The following is an 11,589-nucleotide window of genomic DNA, read 5'->3' as shown; positions in this document are numbered from 1 at the left end:
CATTTAGAATTATTTATTTGGCTAGCATTTAGCTCAGGGGTCGGGACCCCTCAAGGGGTCACAAGGTTATTGCGGGGGGGTTGCGAGCTGTCAGCCTCCACCCCAAACCCCGCTTTGTCTCCAGCATTTATAATGGTGTTAAATATATAAGTGTTTTTAATTTATAACAGGGAGTTGCACTCAGAGAGGCTTGCTATGTGTACAAGTTTGAGAATCACTGATTTAGCTATTACTTTACATGGCTGACAGCTTTATAAAAAGGCAACTATTTACAATTTTATACTATGTACAGTTTTACAAAAATAGTAATTAATACATATATAAAATTATTGGAGAGATGTTGTTAGTGTATGCAAAATAGTTCTTGACTTCTGACTGTAGTTAGTAAAGCAACCTTTACACTTGCCCATTCCAAATTCTAAAGTGAGTTGGTGGAGTCAAGATCTAATTTTGCAGAAGATTGTGTACCAGTATTTAAAAATAATTAAAAAAAAAAACCAAGCCCTGGGGCTGATAATGTTATCACCTTTGCAGTTAAAGCATATTGGAATTTAGAAGTCTAAAAAGAACCATAGTATTTCTCTGTCTGAGAAATCTAGTGGAAATTTCTGATTTTTTGCAACTCAGTGAACAAATACACTTCAATGCTGTATATTTTTGCTAACTTTGTTCATTTATGTGGTAAGCTACAATATATTATCAACTTAAATTTTTAACAGTGAATCTTAATAATGAGACCTTGCTATGGGTCTGTACTATTAAATCTCTGCTGGTACACTGGAAGACACTATCAGTTTTGATGTGGAGTTCTACTGTGTTCATTAAGTTACACAGAATTTGGCTTTATACCAAATATACAAACGCTTCAATTCATGTAGGAACAGAACTTGGTGGGACATCTTTTCTACAGAAGAAGAATCAAGAGCTATTACACTTGTTTTGGACACCATTACAAAGAAGTCAAACATCCATCTGTTTGAAATTAAGATTACAATTTTTGTCTAGATAAACACTTTTCCTATGCTGCAAGAACCTCATATCATTTGTATAGTCTGTTAGAAGTTTCTTCAACTAAGTTTTAGTGCTGAATGTCAGTTTTGATTTTGTACATTTTTCATTGCAGCAGTATAAAACTAATTCAAGTTACATTCTTATTAAATTTTTTTTTCTATTCAGAAAAAGTGCTGAATGGGGGGGAAATTGACTTAATTGCTTACCGTAAAAAGGGGGGAAAAGGGGAAGATAGATAATATCCCTTTGAGATAAACAGCCTTGGCACTTTAAGACTAGCTGAATAATTGGATTAGTTCATGAATGAAGTTTCTTCACAGATCTGACACTTTATGAACTCTAAAGTATGAAAAGGAGCATGTCACTTTTAAAAAATGAATTTATTAAATTTATTCTATTGTTTGTAAACAAACAGACTTAATTGATCATTGTAACTAACTAGGAGAAATACTCCATTGTACATTTAATACAAATCAGTTTATTGCTATTCACTGATGCTGTTCAGTTCTTTCTCCTGGTTAATACAAGTACGCTTGTATACTGGAGTTTAATGAGCAGTTTTTCTCTACTAGAACTGAGAGGTGTGCACCAGTCCCCAATTAATTCATATGTTTCTCTCGGGTTACTCACTGAAAAAGCATATTCCTAGTAAAAATAAGTGGCTATAACTGACACCAATTAAAAAGCTTTAGCTAGAGAGGACAAAAATATCAGTCAGAGCTTGTCTACATCTTCAGTTCATATATGACAAGCGGGGGTGTAAATCTACAGTGCATTAGCATGCTGCACACTGAGGCCGTGTGGATCTTGCTACCATGCACTAAAAGTTCTGTAGTGCACTTCAATCTGTTTCAAAACAGAGTTTAAATCAAAACACACCACAGAAATTTGTGTGTGTGGTATCAGGGTCCCAATGGCCAGTTAGTGTGAAGGCTGGTGGGCTGCAGATTTACACCCAGGCTTGCCATGCACAAACTGACCACATAGACAAGCCCTCTGTCAACAACCTTGATCTAAAAACTCAAAAGCATGTCTTACTAAGAACCCAGTTTCCTTTGCATAAGTTTCCTTAAAGCCAAAACATGGGCAGGTGGAGTTTGGGGGTATTTTCCTTCTTTTGGTGGAAACACAATACATGGTTCTCAAAATTACTGTGTCCCTGAATAACAAAGTGCTCCTGAAAGACGGAAAGGTATAGTAACAAAATTCCACAAACACCATAACAGTGTGGACACTGAAGGAACTGACGTGGAATAAAAACTAGTAACTATTTTGCTGATTATACCCTGCAGCTCACAGGTTCTCTACTAAAAAGAGGTACAGAGAAAAAACAAAACTGATGTTTTCTGGCATTACAGCTTCAGACTGAACAATAACTAATAGAATACACTCAGCAGTCTTTCACTAAATGCCTGTGTGTAACACAGAGGTAACTCTGTACCACATGGTCCACAAAAAAGTTAACATGAACAGAAATATTTTAAATTAAAATGTAAATTTTTTGTTCAGATTTTCATTCATCACAAACATTTTATCTCCTAAAATCATTTTTTTTTAATCTCTGAAGCATGCTCAGATATATTTTTTAATACTTTAACATCAAGCGTTCTTTACTAGCATTTGTTTTTGTGCCAGTTTGCATCACCTTTGTCCATGGTCTAGAAAAACATTTGGAGATAATGTACTTCTTAAACTGAAAGTGTCTCCACTCGATGAGGGTCGGGAAGCTGCTTTTCCTCCTACCAACGAAGTCTCTGCTTCTTTGATTTCCATGGCTCTCTTGTACAGCTCAGCAGCCTTCTCGAAATCTCCTCCTTCATAGCTTTGGGAGAGAAACCAAAATTTAACCAACCCTGCCCCACCAACTCACTCCTGTACTGAAGTCTGCAAAAACATACAATTAAACACCAAAAAACTTTGTTAATGCCGAGTTCAGATTGCCTGGTGTTAACTTGTGCCCTTCCAGGATATTGAGTTCAGCAAAAATTTCTGAAAACAAGGAAATACAGAGGTGAGGTAAGGTAAAGGATCATACAACCTTAACTCTGCCCTGCCGGAGCTGGCACTAACCACTAGGAATTATCAGCATGCACTCCAGCTGCATTCACTGTGTTAAGTGTAACTGTATTGCATCATGGAGGAATAAGCTGAAACAGCTTGGAAGAGTTGTGATTGTGGTAGGACAAAACCTGGATCCAAGTTCCCCCAGGTTTGTTGTCAAAGGAAAGAGGTGCATATATACCTCAAGGTTCCAGTCTCCATTATTTCAGACTGTCGCCCTACTATAATTAACAAAGTTACCAACACTGTCTACATTTTATCCCCCAAATTGCCTAATAAAGCATTTTCTATTGATATAATTATTCACATTTGTTAATTTTTTTTAATGGAAGCAGTTCCCTATATTAGGTGACGGGAGGAAAATATCTGGCCTTACCTCAACACAGCTAAGTTTTTTAGTGTTTCTCCCACACGAGGATGCATATGACCAAAGCTGTCTTCATAAATCTTTAATGCACATTCATAAAGAGGTAAGGCTTCAATGTGCTTTTTCTTTTTGGGTGGGGGAAGGAAAACAAAATGAAAACCAGTTGTTTAAATGGGTATTACACATACTATTTGGTTTCTGCAAACTGTATAGACACATCCTAGACTTGAGTTTCTTTGCTAAACCAAAACAATGTTTTGTTTTTAAAAGAATTGCTGTTTACATAAGAGTGAGACTTTTAAAGCAACCTAAAAGATTTGCACACTGAGTTCCCATTAATTTTAGGATAATTGGGGTCAGAGTTCCTTAGGTGGCTTTGAAAGTCTCATCCTAAATGAATAGGTTATAAACTACCAAAACACATTCCTGGGTTTTAGCTAATCAGCTGTAACCTCTTATTGAAAGCCAGGTTTACAGATCCCAAGCAACAGAACAATATATGATATATTAAGTAGAAGTGTTTAATGTTATTGATACTAAGGAAACATTTACTGAGATCTTACCATTCATTTGTTTCTTTCTCTCTGACCTATATTAGGTTTAGAGTATAAAGTCTACAACTGCAGTCTTATCAGAGCTTAAAAGCCTAGGCAAGACTACACTTGATCAATGTGCATGAAGGAGTGCCAGAATTTCAGTTGGTAATGCTCCCTCAGTCAGTACTAAACCAGTGCTTTAGATGGTAGTTTTAAATCAAAGGCCATGATTTATATGATTTATTAAAAATCCCATTGTATTTTTTACAAGATTGAAGGGGTTAACATAACCTTTTGCCCCTGGCTAAATTCCAATCAGTACAATCACATTTTCCTGCTAAATATGTTCTTTCGGATTGTAAAGATGTACATGGAGACTCTGAATTCCCTGATGGTGTCCTTTTATATGCTGTTAAATTTCATATATAAAATTGCTGAAATATATAAGAAAGGAAACCTACCATCTGACAATAAAGAACAGCCAGGTTTACCAAGGCAGTAGCTACACTAGGGTGCTTTGGACCAAATGATTTTTGTCGAATTTCAACAGCCAACTCATACAGAGGCACTGCCTTGTCAAGCTTTCCCTAGAAAACAAACCAATGTTAAAACCAGACATGTAGTTATAGCAGGCCTAGATGCATGTATAATTTTTTTTGTGAATAAAGAGCTTAGAAAAGTTGTAATTGCTTTCAGGAGAAGAAAGTTCAGAATTCTTGATCTATATACTCAGACTAAGGTCAGAAGGGACCATTATGATCATCTAGTCTGACCTCCTGCACAATGCAGGCCACAGAATCTCACCTACCCACTCCTGCAATAAACCTCTCACCTATGTCTGAGCTATTGAAGTCCTCAAATCATGGTTTAAAGACTTCAAGGTGTAGAGAATCCTCCAGCAAGTGACCCGTGCCCCACGCTGCAGAGGAAGATGAAAAACCCGCAGGGCCTCTTCCAATCTGCCCTGAAGGAAAATTCCTTCCCGACCCCAAATATGGCGATCAGCTGAACTCTGAGCATGTGGGCAAGACTCACCAGCCAGATACCCAGGAAAGAATTCTCTGTAGTAACTCAGGTCCCATCCAATCTAACATCCCATCACAGGCCATTGGGCCTATTTACCACAAATAGTCAAAGATCAATTAATTCCTAAAACCATCATACCATCTCCTCCATAAATTTATCAAGCTTAATCTTGAAGCCAGATAGGTCTTTTGCCCCCACTGCCTCCCTTGGAAGGCTGTTCCAGAACTTCACTCCTCTGATGGTTAGAAACCTTTGTCTAATTTCAAGTCTAAACTTCCCGATGTCCAGTTTATATCCATTTGTTCTTGTGTCCACATTGGTACTGAGCTTAAATAATTCCTCTCCCTCCATGGTATTTATCCCTCTGAAGTTCACTTAAACCTTGCAGAATTGGGCTCTTAATGAATATCTACAATAAACCATTCCTGTTGATCATCATTTATGGTCCAAGTGCCTTCAACTCCCATTTAAGTCTTTCCCGGTACTGTCTCTAGCTCTGATTTCTCAAGCATGTTCCTTCCCGATTCATTGGATGTACTGAATTAGTGATTTAATTTTTTTTTTACTTGGGATTCTATTTCTGGAATATGGATGTTTGACATTTAGCATGAAATGGAAATTCAGGAACACATCCAAGGTAGTTTTGGACGTGTAAAGTTTATAGTTTTCTCTGTTTCTTCACACCCACCAGCTATGATTTTATATCAAGAGGTAATTGTGAAAAAGGTCAATCACTGTCTACAGTCAAGTATCTAACCATTCTTTATGTACCTCCAACTCTAGTCTCTTCCCTTCCACTCACTCCCCTTGTGTTTTCATTTATGTTCATCCAAGCGCAGCAGTTTGCTTTTCTGGCAGAGTCCACTGCAGCAGTCTGAAATGGGAAAAGCTCATGTGATCCCAACCCCTTTCAGAATGCTGCTGGAGGGGTTAGCAGTAAAAGCACTTGTGCAAGAGCACAGGAACAGTCTGGCCAAGAAATAAGTTTACAGGATTCTTCCAATTTAGAAGAATGGCAAAATGCAGAAAGAAACACTCATCTACTATCACTCTATTCTGAATTTGAACTCTTCAGTGTAACAGTTGGAAACTTTAGGGTTCACGTTCTGCCTAGCCGCAAGGCTGAGCACAGTTTACATTATTCCTATAGACAGGGATTCCCCTTCATATCGGACCAGACAATTGACAATTAATATTTATAAGGTATTTTGAAAATACAAAATTCTATTGTCACCACATAGCGTATTCAGCAAGAGAGTGATTGCTTATTTTTCACTGAAGTGAAACGAAGTAGAAATGGCTCAAGATACCCACAGAGAGAGCTGTTGCCAGTTCTATTATAAATACTTAGATGGCTGACTGGGTTCATATGTAAAAATTAGAAGAAATTATTCTGAAGTGCCAAAAATATGGTGTCTGCATCTGGGTTGATTGGAACAAATGCTTGCAAAGGATGCTGCATACAGTATGCAGAGGAACTCAAAATATGAAAGTGGAGAAGAGATTCCCTGGCAACAGCCATAATGCTGTCTTCTAACTGAGTTGTTTTCTTTGTGGTAAATATACTGGCTGAATAAATTTGTCTGAATGAATCAAGGAAAAGCTTGTAGGTGCCCAATACACTGAAGACATTATTAAAGAACAGCTTTTCTTTAGGAAAATGTTCCACAGAGCTCCTACGAGGTGCAAAAACAGAGAGAACTTTAATTTATATACTTAAATTTGTTTTTTAGTGTGTTTCTGGAAGATGCTGATATCCAAACTCTTTTTGATACTCTGCCTCTTTTGGGATGGAAAGTGCAAGACATTATTTTTAAATGATGTATAAAGCACACACATACTTACCACCTTTTTGTAGAGTACTGCAAGGTGTTTCACAGTATAAGCCAGTGAGGGATGATCAGGGGCTAGTGCTCTTCTCCTAATTTCTAAAGCTCTTTCATACAGTTCCTCAGCCTTATCGTAGTGTTTCTTTTCATTGTACAGAGCTGCAAGGTTGTTCAAAGACTGTGCACAGTCTGAGTGGTCTGGTCCCAGGACCCTCTCCCTCATTTCTAGGGAGCGCTTCAGAAAAAGTTCAGCTGTCCTACAAACAAAATCACACAGCAATACTCCGAAGATTAAATGTGTGCATACCATGAAAGTTACTTTTGTGCCTGCAGAAGTGCCATTGTATTCGAATAGAAATTTCAGTCGCCTCTAGTGAAACAAATACAGCAGAGCAACTCATTTAAACAGTCTTAGTGAAAAACTGTATATCCAAACACAAAAGACAGACAATAGATAACAGCATGCTGTCTAATTGAAAGAATGTAGTTATAGAGTTAACTAGAGCATCAAATGCAATCTCAGAGCACTAATACCAGCTGCCCAAAAGCTAGCACTTTAGGTCAGTTGGGTAGAATTCTTTTCTTATATTACATTACCTTGTGAATATTCCTTTTGAGTCTGATCTGTACCCTTTTTTATACAAATAAAGTAACCCATACTCATGCGAATAATCCCACTGGCTTCAATGTAACTCCTCCCAGGAGCAAACATTCATGAAACAAGTAGCAAGATCAGGTAACCAACTCTGGAACTATGTAAAAATTCAGCAAGTAGCAGTTAGAATTCCCTTTGCAAACAATTGCAAAGACTGTAAAAGAAATAGGTTTATGTACAATAGGCTCAGCTGCTATAATTTACACATTAAGAACTAGCCTAAGGCTTTCTCTGAAGTAATTGTTCAAGTGTCTATCCTATCAAACAAACAGTTATGTATTTTATTACATTATTGTGGTACTATTCTATCACACATTTAATATTTTCCCTCTCTGGCAAAAAGAAAGTAGAATCCCTGCATGCAATATCCATTACAGCTAGGTAGTTTGTCATCGTGACACACACACATTCTATTGGACAAATGACCAGGGAAGAGTATAACAATATTGCTCGGGCATGCAGGAGTGAAATCAGGAAAGCCAAATCACACCTGGAGTTGCAGCTAGCAAGAGATGTTAAGAGTAACAAGAAGGGTTTCTTCAGGTATGTTAGCAACAAGAAGAAAGTTAAGGAAAGTGTGGGCCCCTTACTGCATGAGGGAGGCAACCTAATGACAGAGGATGTGGAAAAAGCTAACGTACTCAGTGCTTTTTTTGCCTCTGTCTTCACGAACAAGGTCAGCTCCCAGACTACTGCACTGGGCAGCACAGCATGGGGAGGAGGTGACCAGCCCTCTGTGGAGAAAGAAGTGGTTCGGGGCTATTTAGAAAAGCTGGACGAGCACAAGTCCATGGGGCCGGATGTGCTGCATCCGAGAGTGCTAAAGGAGTTGGCGGAGGTGATTGCAGAGCCATTGGCCATTATCTTTGAAAACTCATGGCGATCGGGGGAGGTCCCAGATGACTGGAAAAAGGCTAATGTAGTGCCCATCTTTAAAAAAGGGAAGAAGGAGGATCCTGGGAACTACAGGCCAGTCAGCCTCACCTCAGTCCCTGGAAAAATCATGGAGCAGGTCCTCAAGGAATCAATTCTGAAGCACTTAGAGGAAAGGAAACTGATCAGGAACAGTCAGTATGGATTCACCAAGGGCAAGTCATGCCTGACTAATCTAATTGCCTTCTATGACGAGATAACTGGCTCTGTGGATGAGGGGAAAGCAGTGGACGTGTTGTTCCTTGACTTTAGCAAAGCTTTTGACACAGTCTCCCACAGTATTCTTGCCAGCAAGTTAAAGAAGTATGGGCTGGATGAATGGACTATAAGGTGGATAGAAAGTTGGCTAGATTGTCGGGCTCAACGGGTAGCGATCCATGTCTAGTTGGCAGCCGGTATCAAGTGGAGTGCCCCAAGGGTCGGTCCTGGGGCCGGTTTTGTTCAATATCTTCATAAATGATCTCGAGGATGGTGTGGATTGCACCCTCAGCAAGTTTGCAGATGACACTAAACTGGGAGGAGAGGTAGATACACTGGAGGGTAGGGATAGGATACAGAGGGACCTAGACAAATTAGAGGATTGGGCCAAAAGAAATCTGATGAGGTTCAACAAGGACAAGTGCAGAGTCCTGCACTTAGGACAGAAGAATCCCATGCACCGCTACAGACTAGGGACTGAATGGCTAGGCAGCAGTTCTGCAGAAAAGGACCTAGGGGTTACAGTGGATGAGAAGCTGGATATGAGTCAACAGTGTGCCCTTGTTGCCAAGAAGGCCAATGGCATTTTGGGATGTATGAGTAGGGGGACTGCCAGCATATCGAGGGACGTGATCGTTCCCCTCTATTTGGCATTGGTGAGGCCTCATCTGGAGTACTGTGTCCAGTTTTGGGCCCCACACTATAAGAAGGATGTGGAAAAATTGGAAAGCGTCCAGCGGAGGGCAACAAAAATGATTAGGGGACTGGAACACATGACTTATGAGGAGAGGCTGAAGGAACTGGGATTGTTTAGTCTGCGGAAGAGAAGAATGAGGGGGCATTTGATAGGTGCTTTCAACTACCTGAAAGGGGGTTCCAAAGAGGATGGATCTAGACTGTTTTCAGTGTTTGCAGATGACAGAACAAGGAGTAATGGCCTCAAGTTGCAGTGGGGGAGGTTTAGGTTGGATATTAGGAAAAACTCTTTGACTAGGAGGTTGGTGAAGCACTGGAATGTATTACCTAGGGAGGTGGTGGAATCGCCTTCCTTTGAGGTTTTTAAGGTCAGGCTTGACAAAGCCCTGGCTGGGATGATTTAGCTGGGGATTGGTCCTGCTTTGAGCAGGGGGTTGGACTAGATGACCTCCTGAGGTCCCTTCCAACCCTGATATTCTATGATTCTATGTCACCCTATTCTTGAGACAGGTCAGTTTAGTAAATTGGAAATATTTGTTTCACATTAGATGGAGAGAAGGAATATATACAGAAAAGATGAGTTCAAGCCTGGAGTTGCCTTGCGGGAGCCAAAGAAGTGCTCCCTACATAACGGCTACAGATCAGGCTTACATTTATCAGTTGATACAAACAAATTCCCTTCAGCTGCATCAAACTATCAAAAAAGACTCTTTAATGGTTGATTCAGAACTACAGCACAGTACTCTGTTTCAAAAAGCAATAACAAACTTTCATGGATATCTTTACTAGAAGACTGTGTGCCATTTTGCTCACCAATTAAATTGGGAGGAAAGAGCTACAGGAAATAGGGAGTATTTGAAAAAAATTGCGGATGAACTGACAGATGGTGGAGTATACAATGATCTCACATGACAGATTTTACAGATATCAGTCATTTATCATCAGTGACTTTGGCCTGACTGCATGACAAGTAAAACAAGAAATAACATACATGCATCAACTGTTACAAGTCAATTCTCATAACTAGGATTTTGCACTAACTAGTGGCTATACATGTAAACACTCTAAATCACACCGCATTTTAACTTCTGTATTCTGCCACTGAGATCCTGAGCGCTGGTCTACACTGGGGGGGGGGGGGGGGGGCAGGTGTCGACCTAAGATACACAACTTCAGCTACGCAAATAGCGTAACTGAAGTTGGCGTATCTTAGGTCAACTTACCTGGCCGTGGGGATGGTGGCAAGTCGACCACTACTGCTCCCCTGTCGACTCTGCTTCCGCCTCTCACGAGCTGGAGTTCCAGAGTCAACAGGGAGCGTGTTTGGGGATCGATTTATCGTGTCTAGGCGAGATGCGATAAATCGATCCCTGATAGATAGATCACTACCCGCTGATCCGGTGGGTAGTGAAGACCTGCCCTGACATTCAGATACAAGAAAAATATCTAAAAGGACTTAAAGACTTGAGGTGAAATTCTGTGTTGCACTTCTAAGAGGCACAGCAAAAAAGAATAGGAGTTAAGGTGGCTTTAAGGCACCCTCCCAATCCAGGACTGCTTCAGGTATCGGAGAGGCGCTCAATATAACCTACACAGCTCTGGGGGCCTATGTTAAAGAACATCTGCAGGTTGCTCTATGGGCTGAGCTTGCGGGGCTCTGGCCCTGACACATCACACCCTCTAAACTGGGGCTTGTGAGGCAGTCCTTGGGACACAGTTTCATACACGTCTTCTGCTTTTCTTGTGCAAGGGCAGGGGTCAGCAACTGATGGTACGCAAGCCAGTTTTTAATGGCACGCTGCTGTCTGCCGAGGACAGCAGCGTGCCATTAAAATTCCTGCCTGGCCTGGCCGACTCGTCTCTGTCCACCGCTCTTTCCTTGCAGGGCAGGCAAGCTTCCCCATCCCACCGCCTCTTCCCCCAGTGTGCAGGGTTCCTGCCCCTCCTTCTCTCCCTCCCTCCGGCCAATCAGCTGACAGCCCTTGCTATGGAGGGGGAGAGGGAAAAGTGGAGCCGCAGCACACTCTCTGCTCCGGGGAACTTGGGGAAGGGGGTGGAATCAGCATATCCCCTCCAGCCCCCTGCTGTGAGCCGCTCAGGGCAGGGGGCTGGGAGCACTCCCATGACCCCAGCCCACCCCCCCAGCCCCATGCCCTCACCCCTGCACCCCCCACACACCCCAGCCCCCCTACACCCCATTCCCTGACTCTTGCACCCCCCACATCCCCACCCCCATCCTGAGCACCAAATGGGAGCTCCTGCACAAACACACACCCC

The 11,589-nt window shown here is 41.2% G+C and overlaps 1 protein-coding gene across 2 annotated transcripts in view; it reads right to left on the bottom strand.

Moving 5' to 3' along the window:
• NPHP3 (nephrocystin 3) overlaps window positions 1–11,589 on the bottom strand; it is a 52,498-nt gene that overhangs the window by 4,625 nt on the left and 36,284 nt on the right. The window contains exons 24-27 of one of the 2 annotated variants that reach the window (XM_074945556.1): window positions 6,847–7,087; window positions 4,437–4,562; window positions 3,449–3,564; window positions 2,657–2,833 (exon numbers count right to left, since the gene is read on the bottom strand). In XM_074945556.1, the coding sequence (XP_074801657.1) occupies window positions 2,657–2,833; window positions 3,449–3,564; window positions 4,437–4,562; window positions 6,847–7,087 (660 nt within the window). Of the gene's footprint in view, window positions 1–1,193; window positions 2,834–3,448; window positions 3,565–4,436; window positions 4,563–6,846; window positions 7,088–11,589 lie in introns of those variants that run through there. The other variant, XM_074945557.1, reaches the window with a different exon arrangement.

Source organism: Natator depressus, chromosome 2, assembly GCF_965152275.1.
Source record: "Natator depressus isolate rNatDep1 chromosome 2, rNatDep2.hap1, whole genome shotgun sequence".
Taxonomy (NCBI): domain Eukaryota; kingdom Metazoa; phylum Chordata; order Testudines; family Cheloniidae; genus Natator; species Natator depressus.
This window is presented reverse-complemented; position numbering and strand designations above follow the sequence as displayed.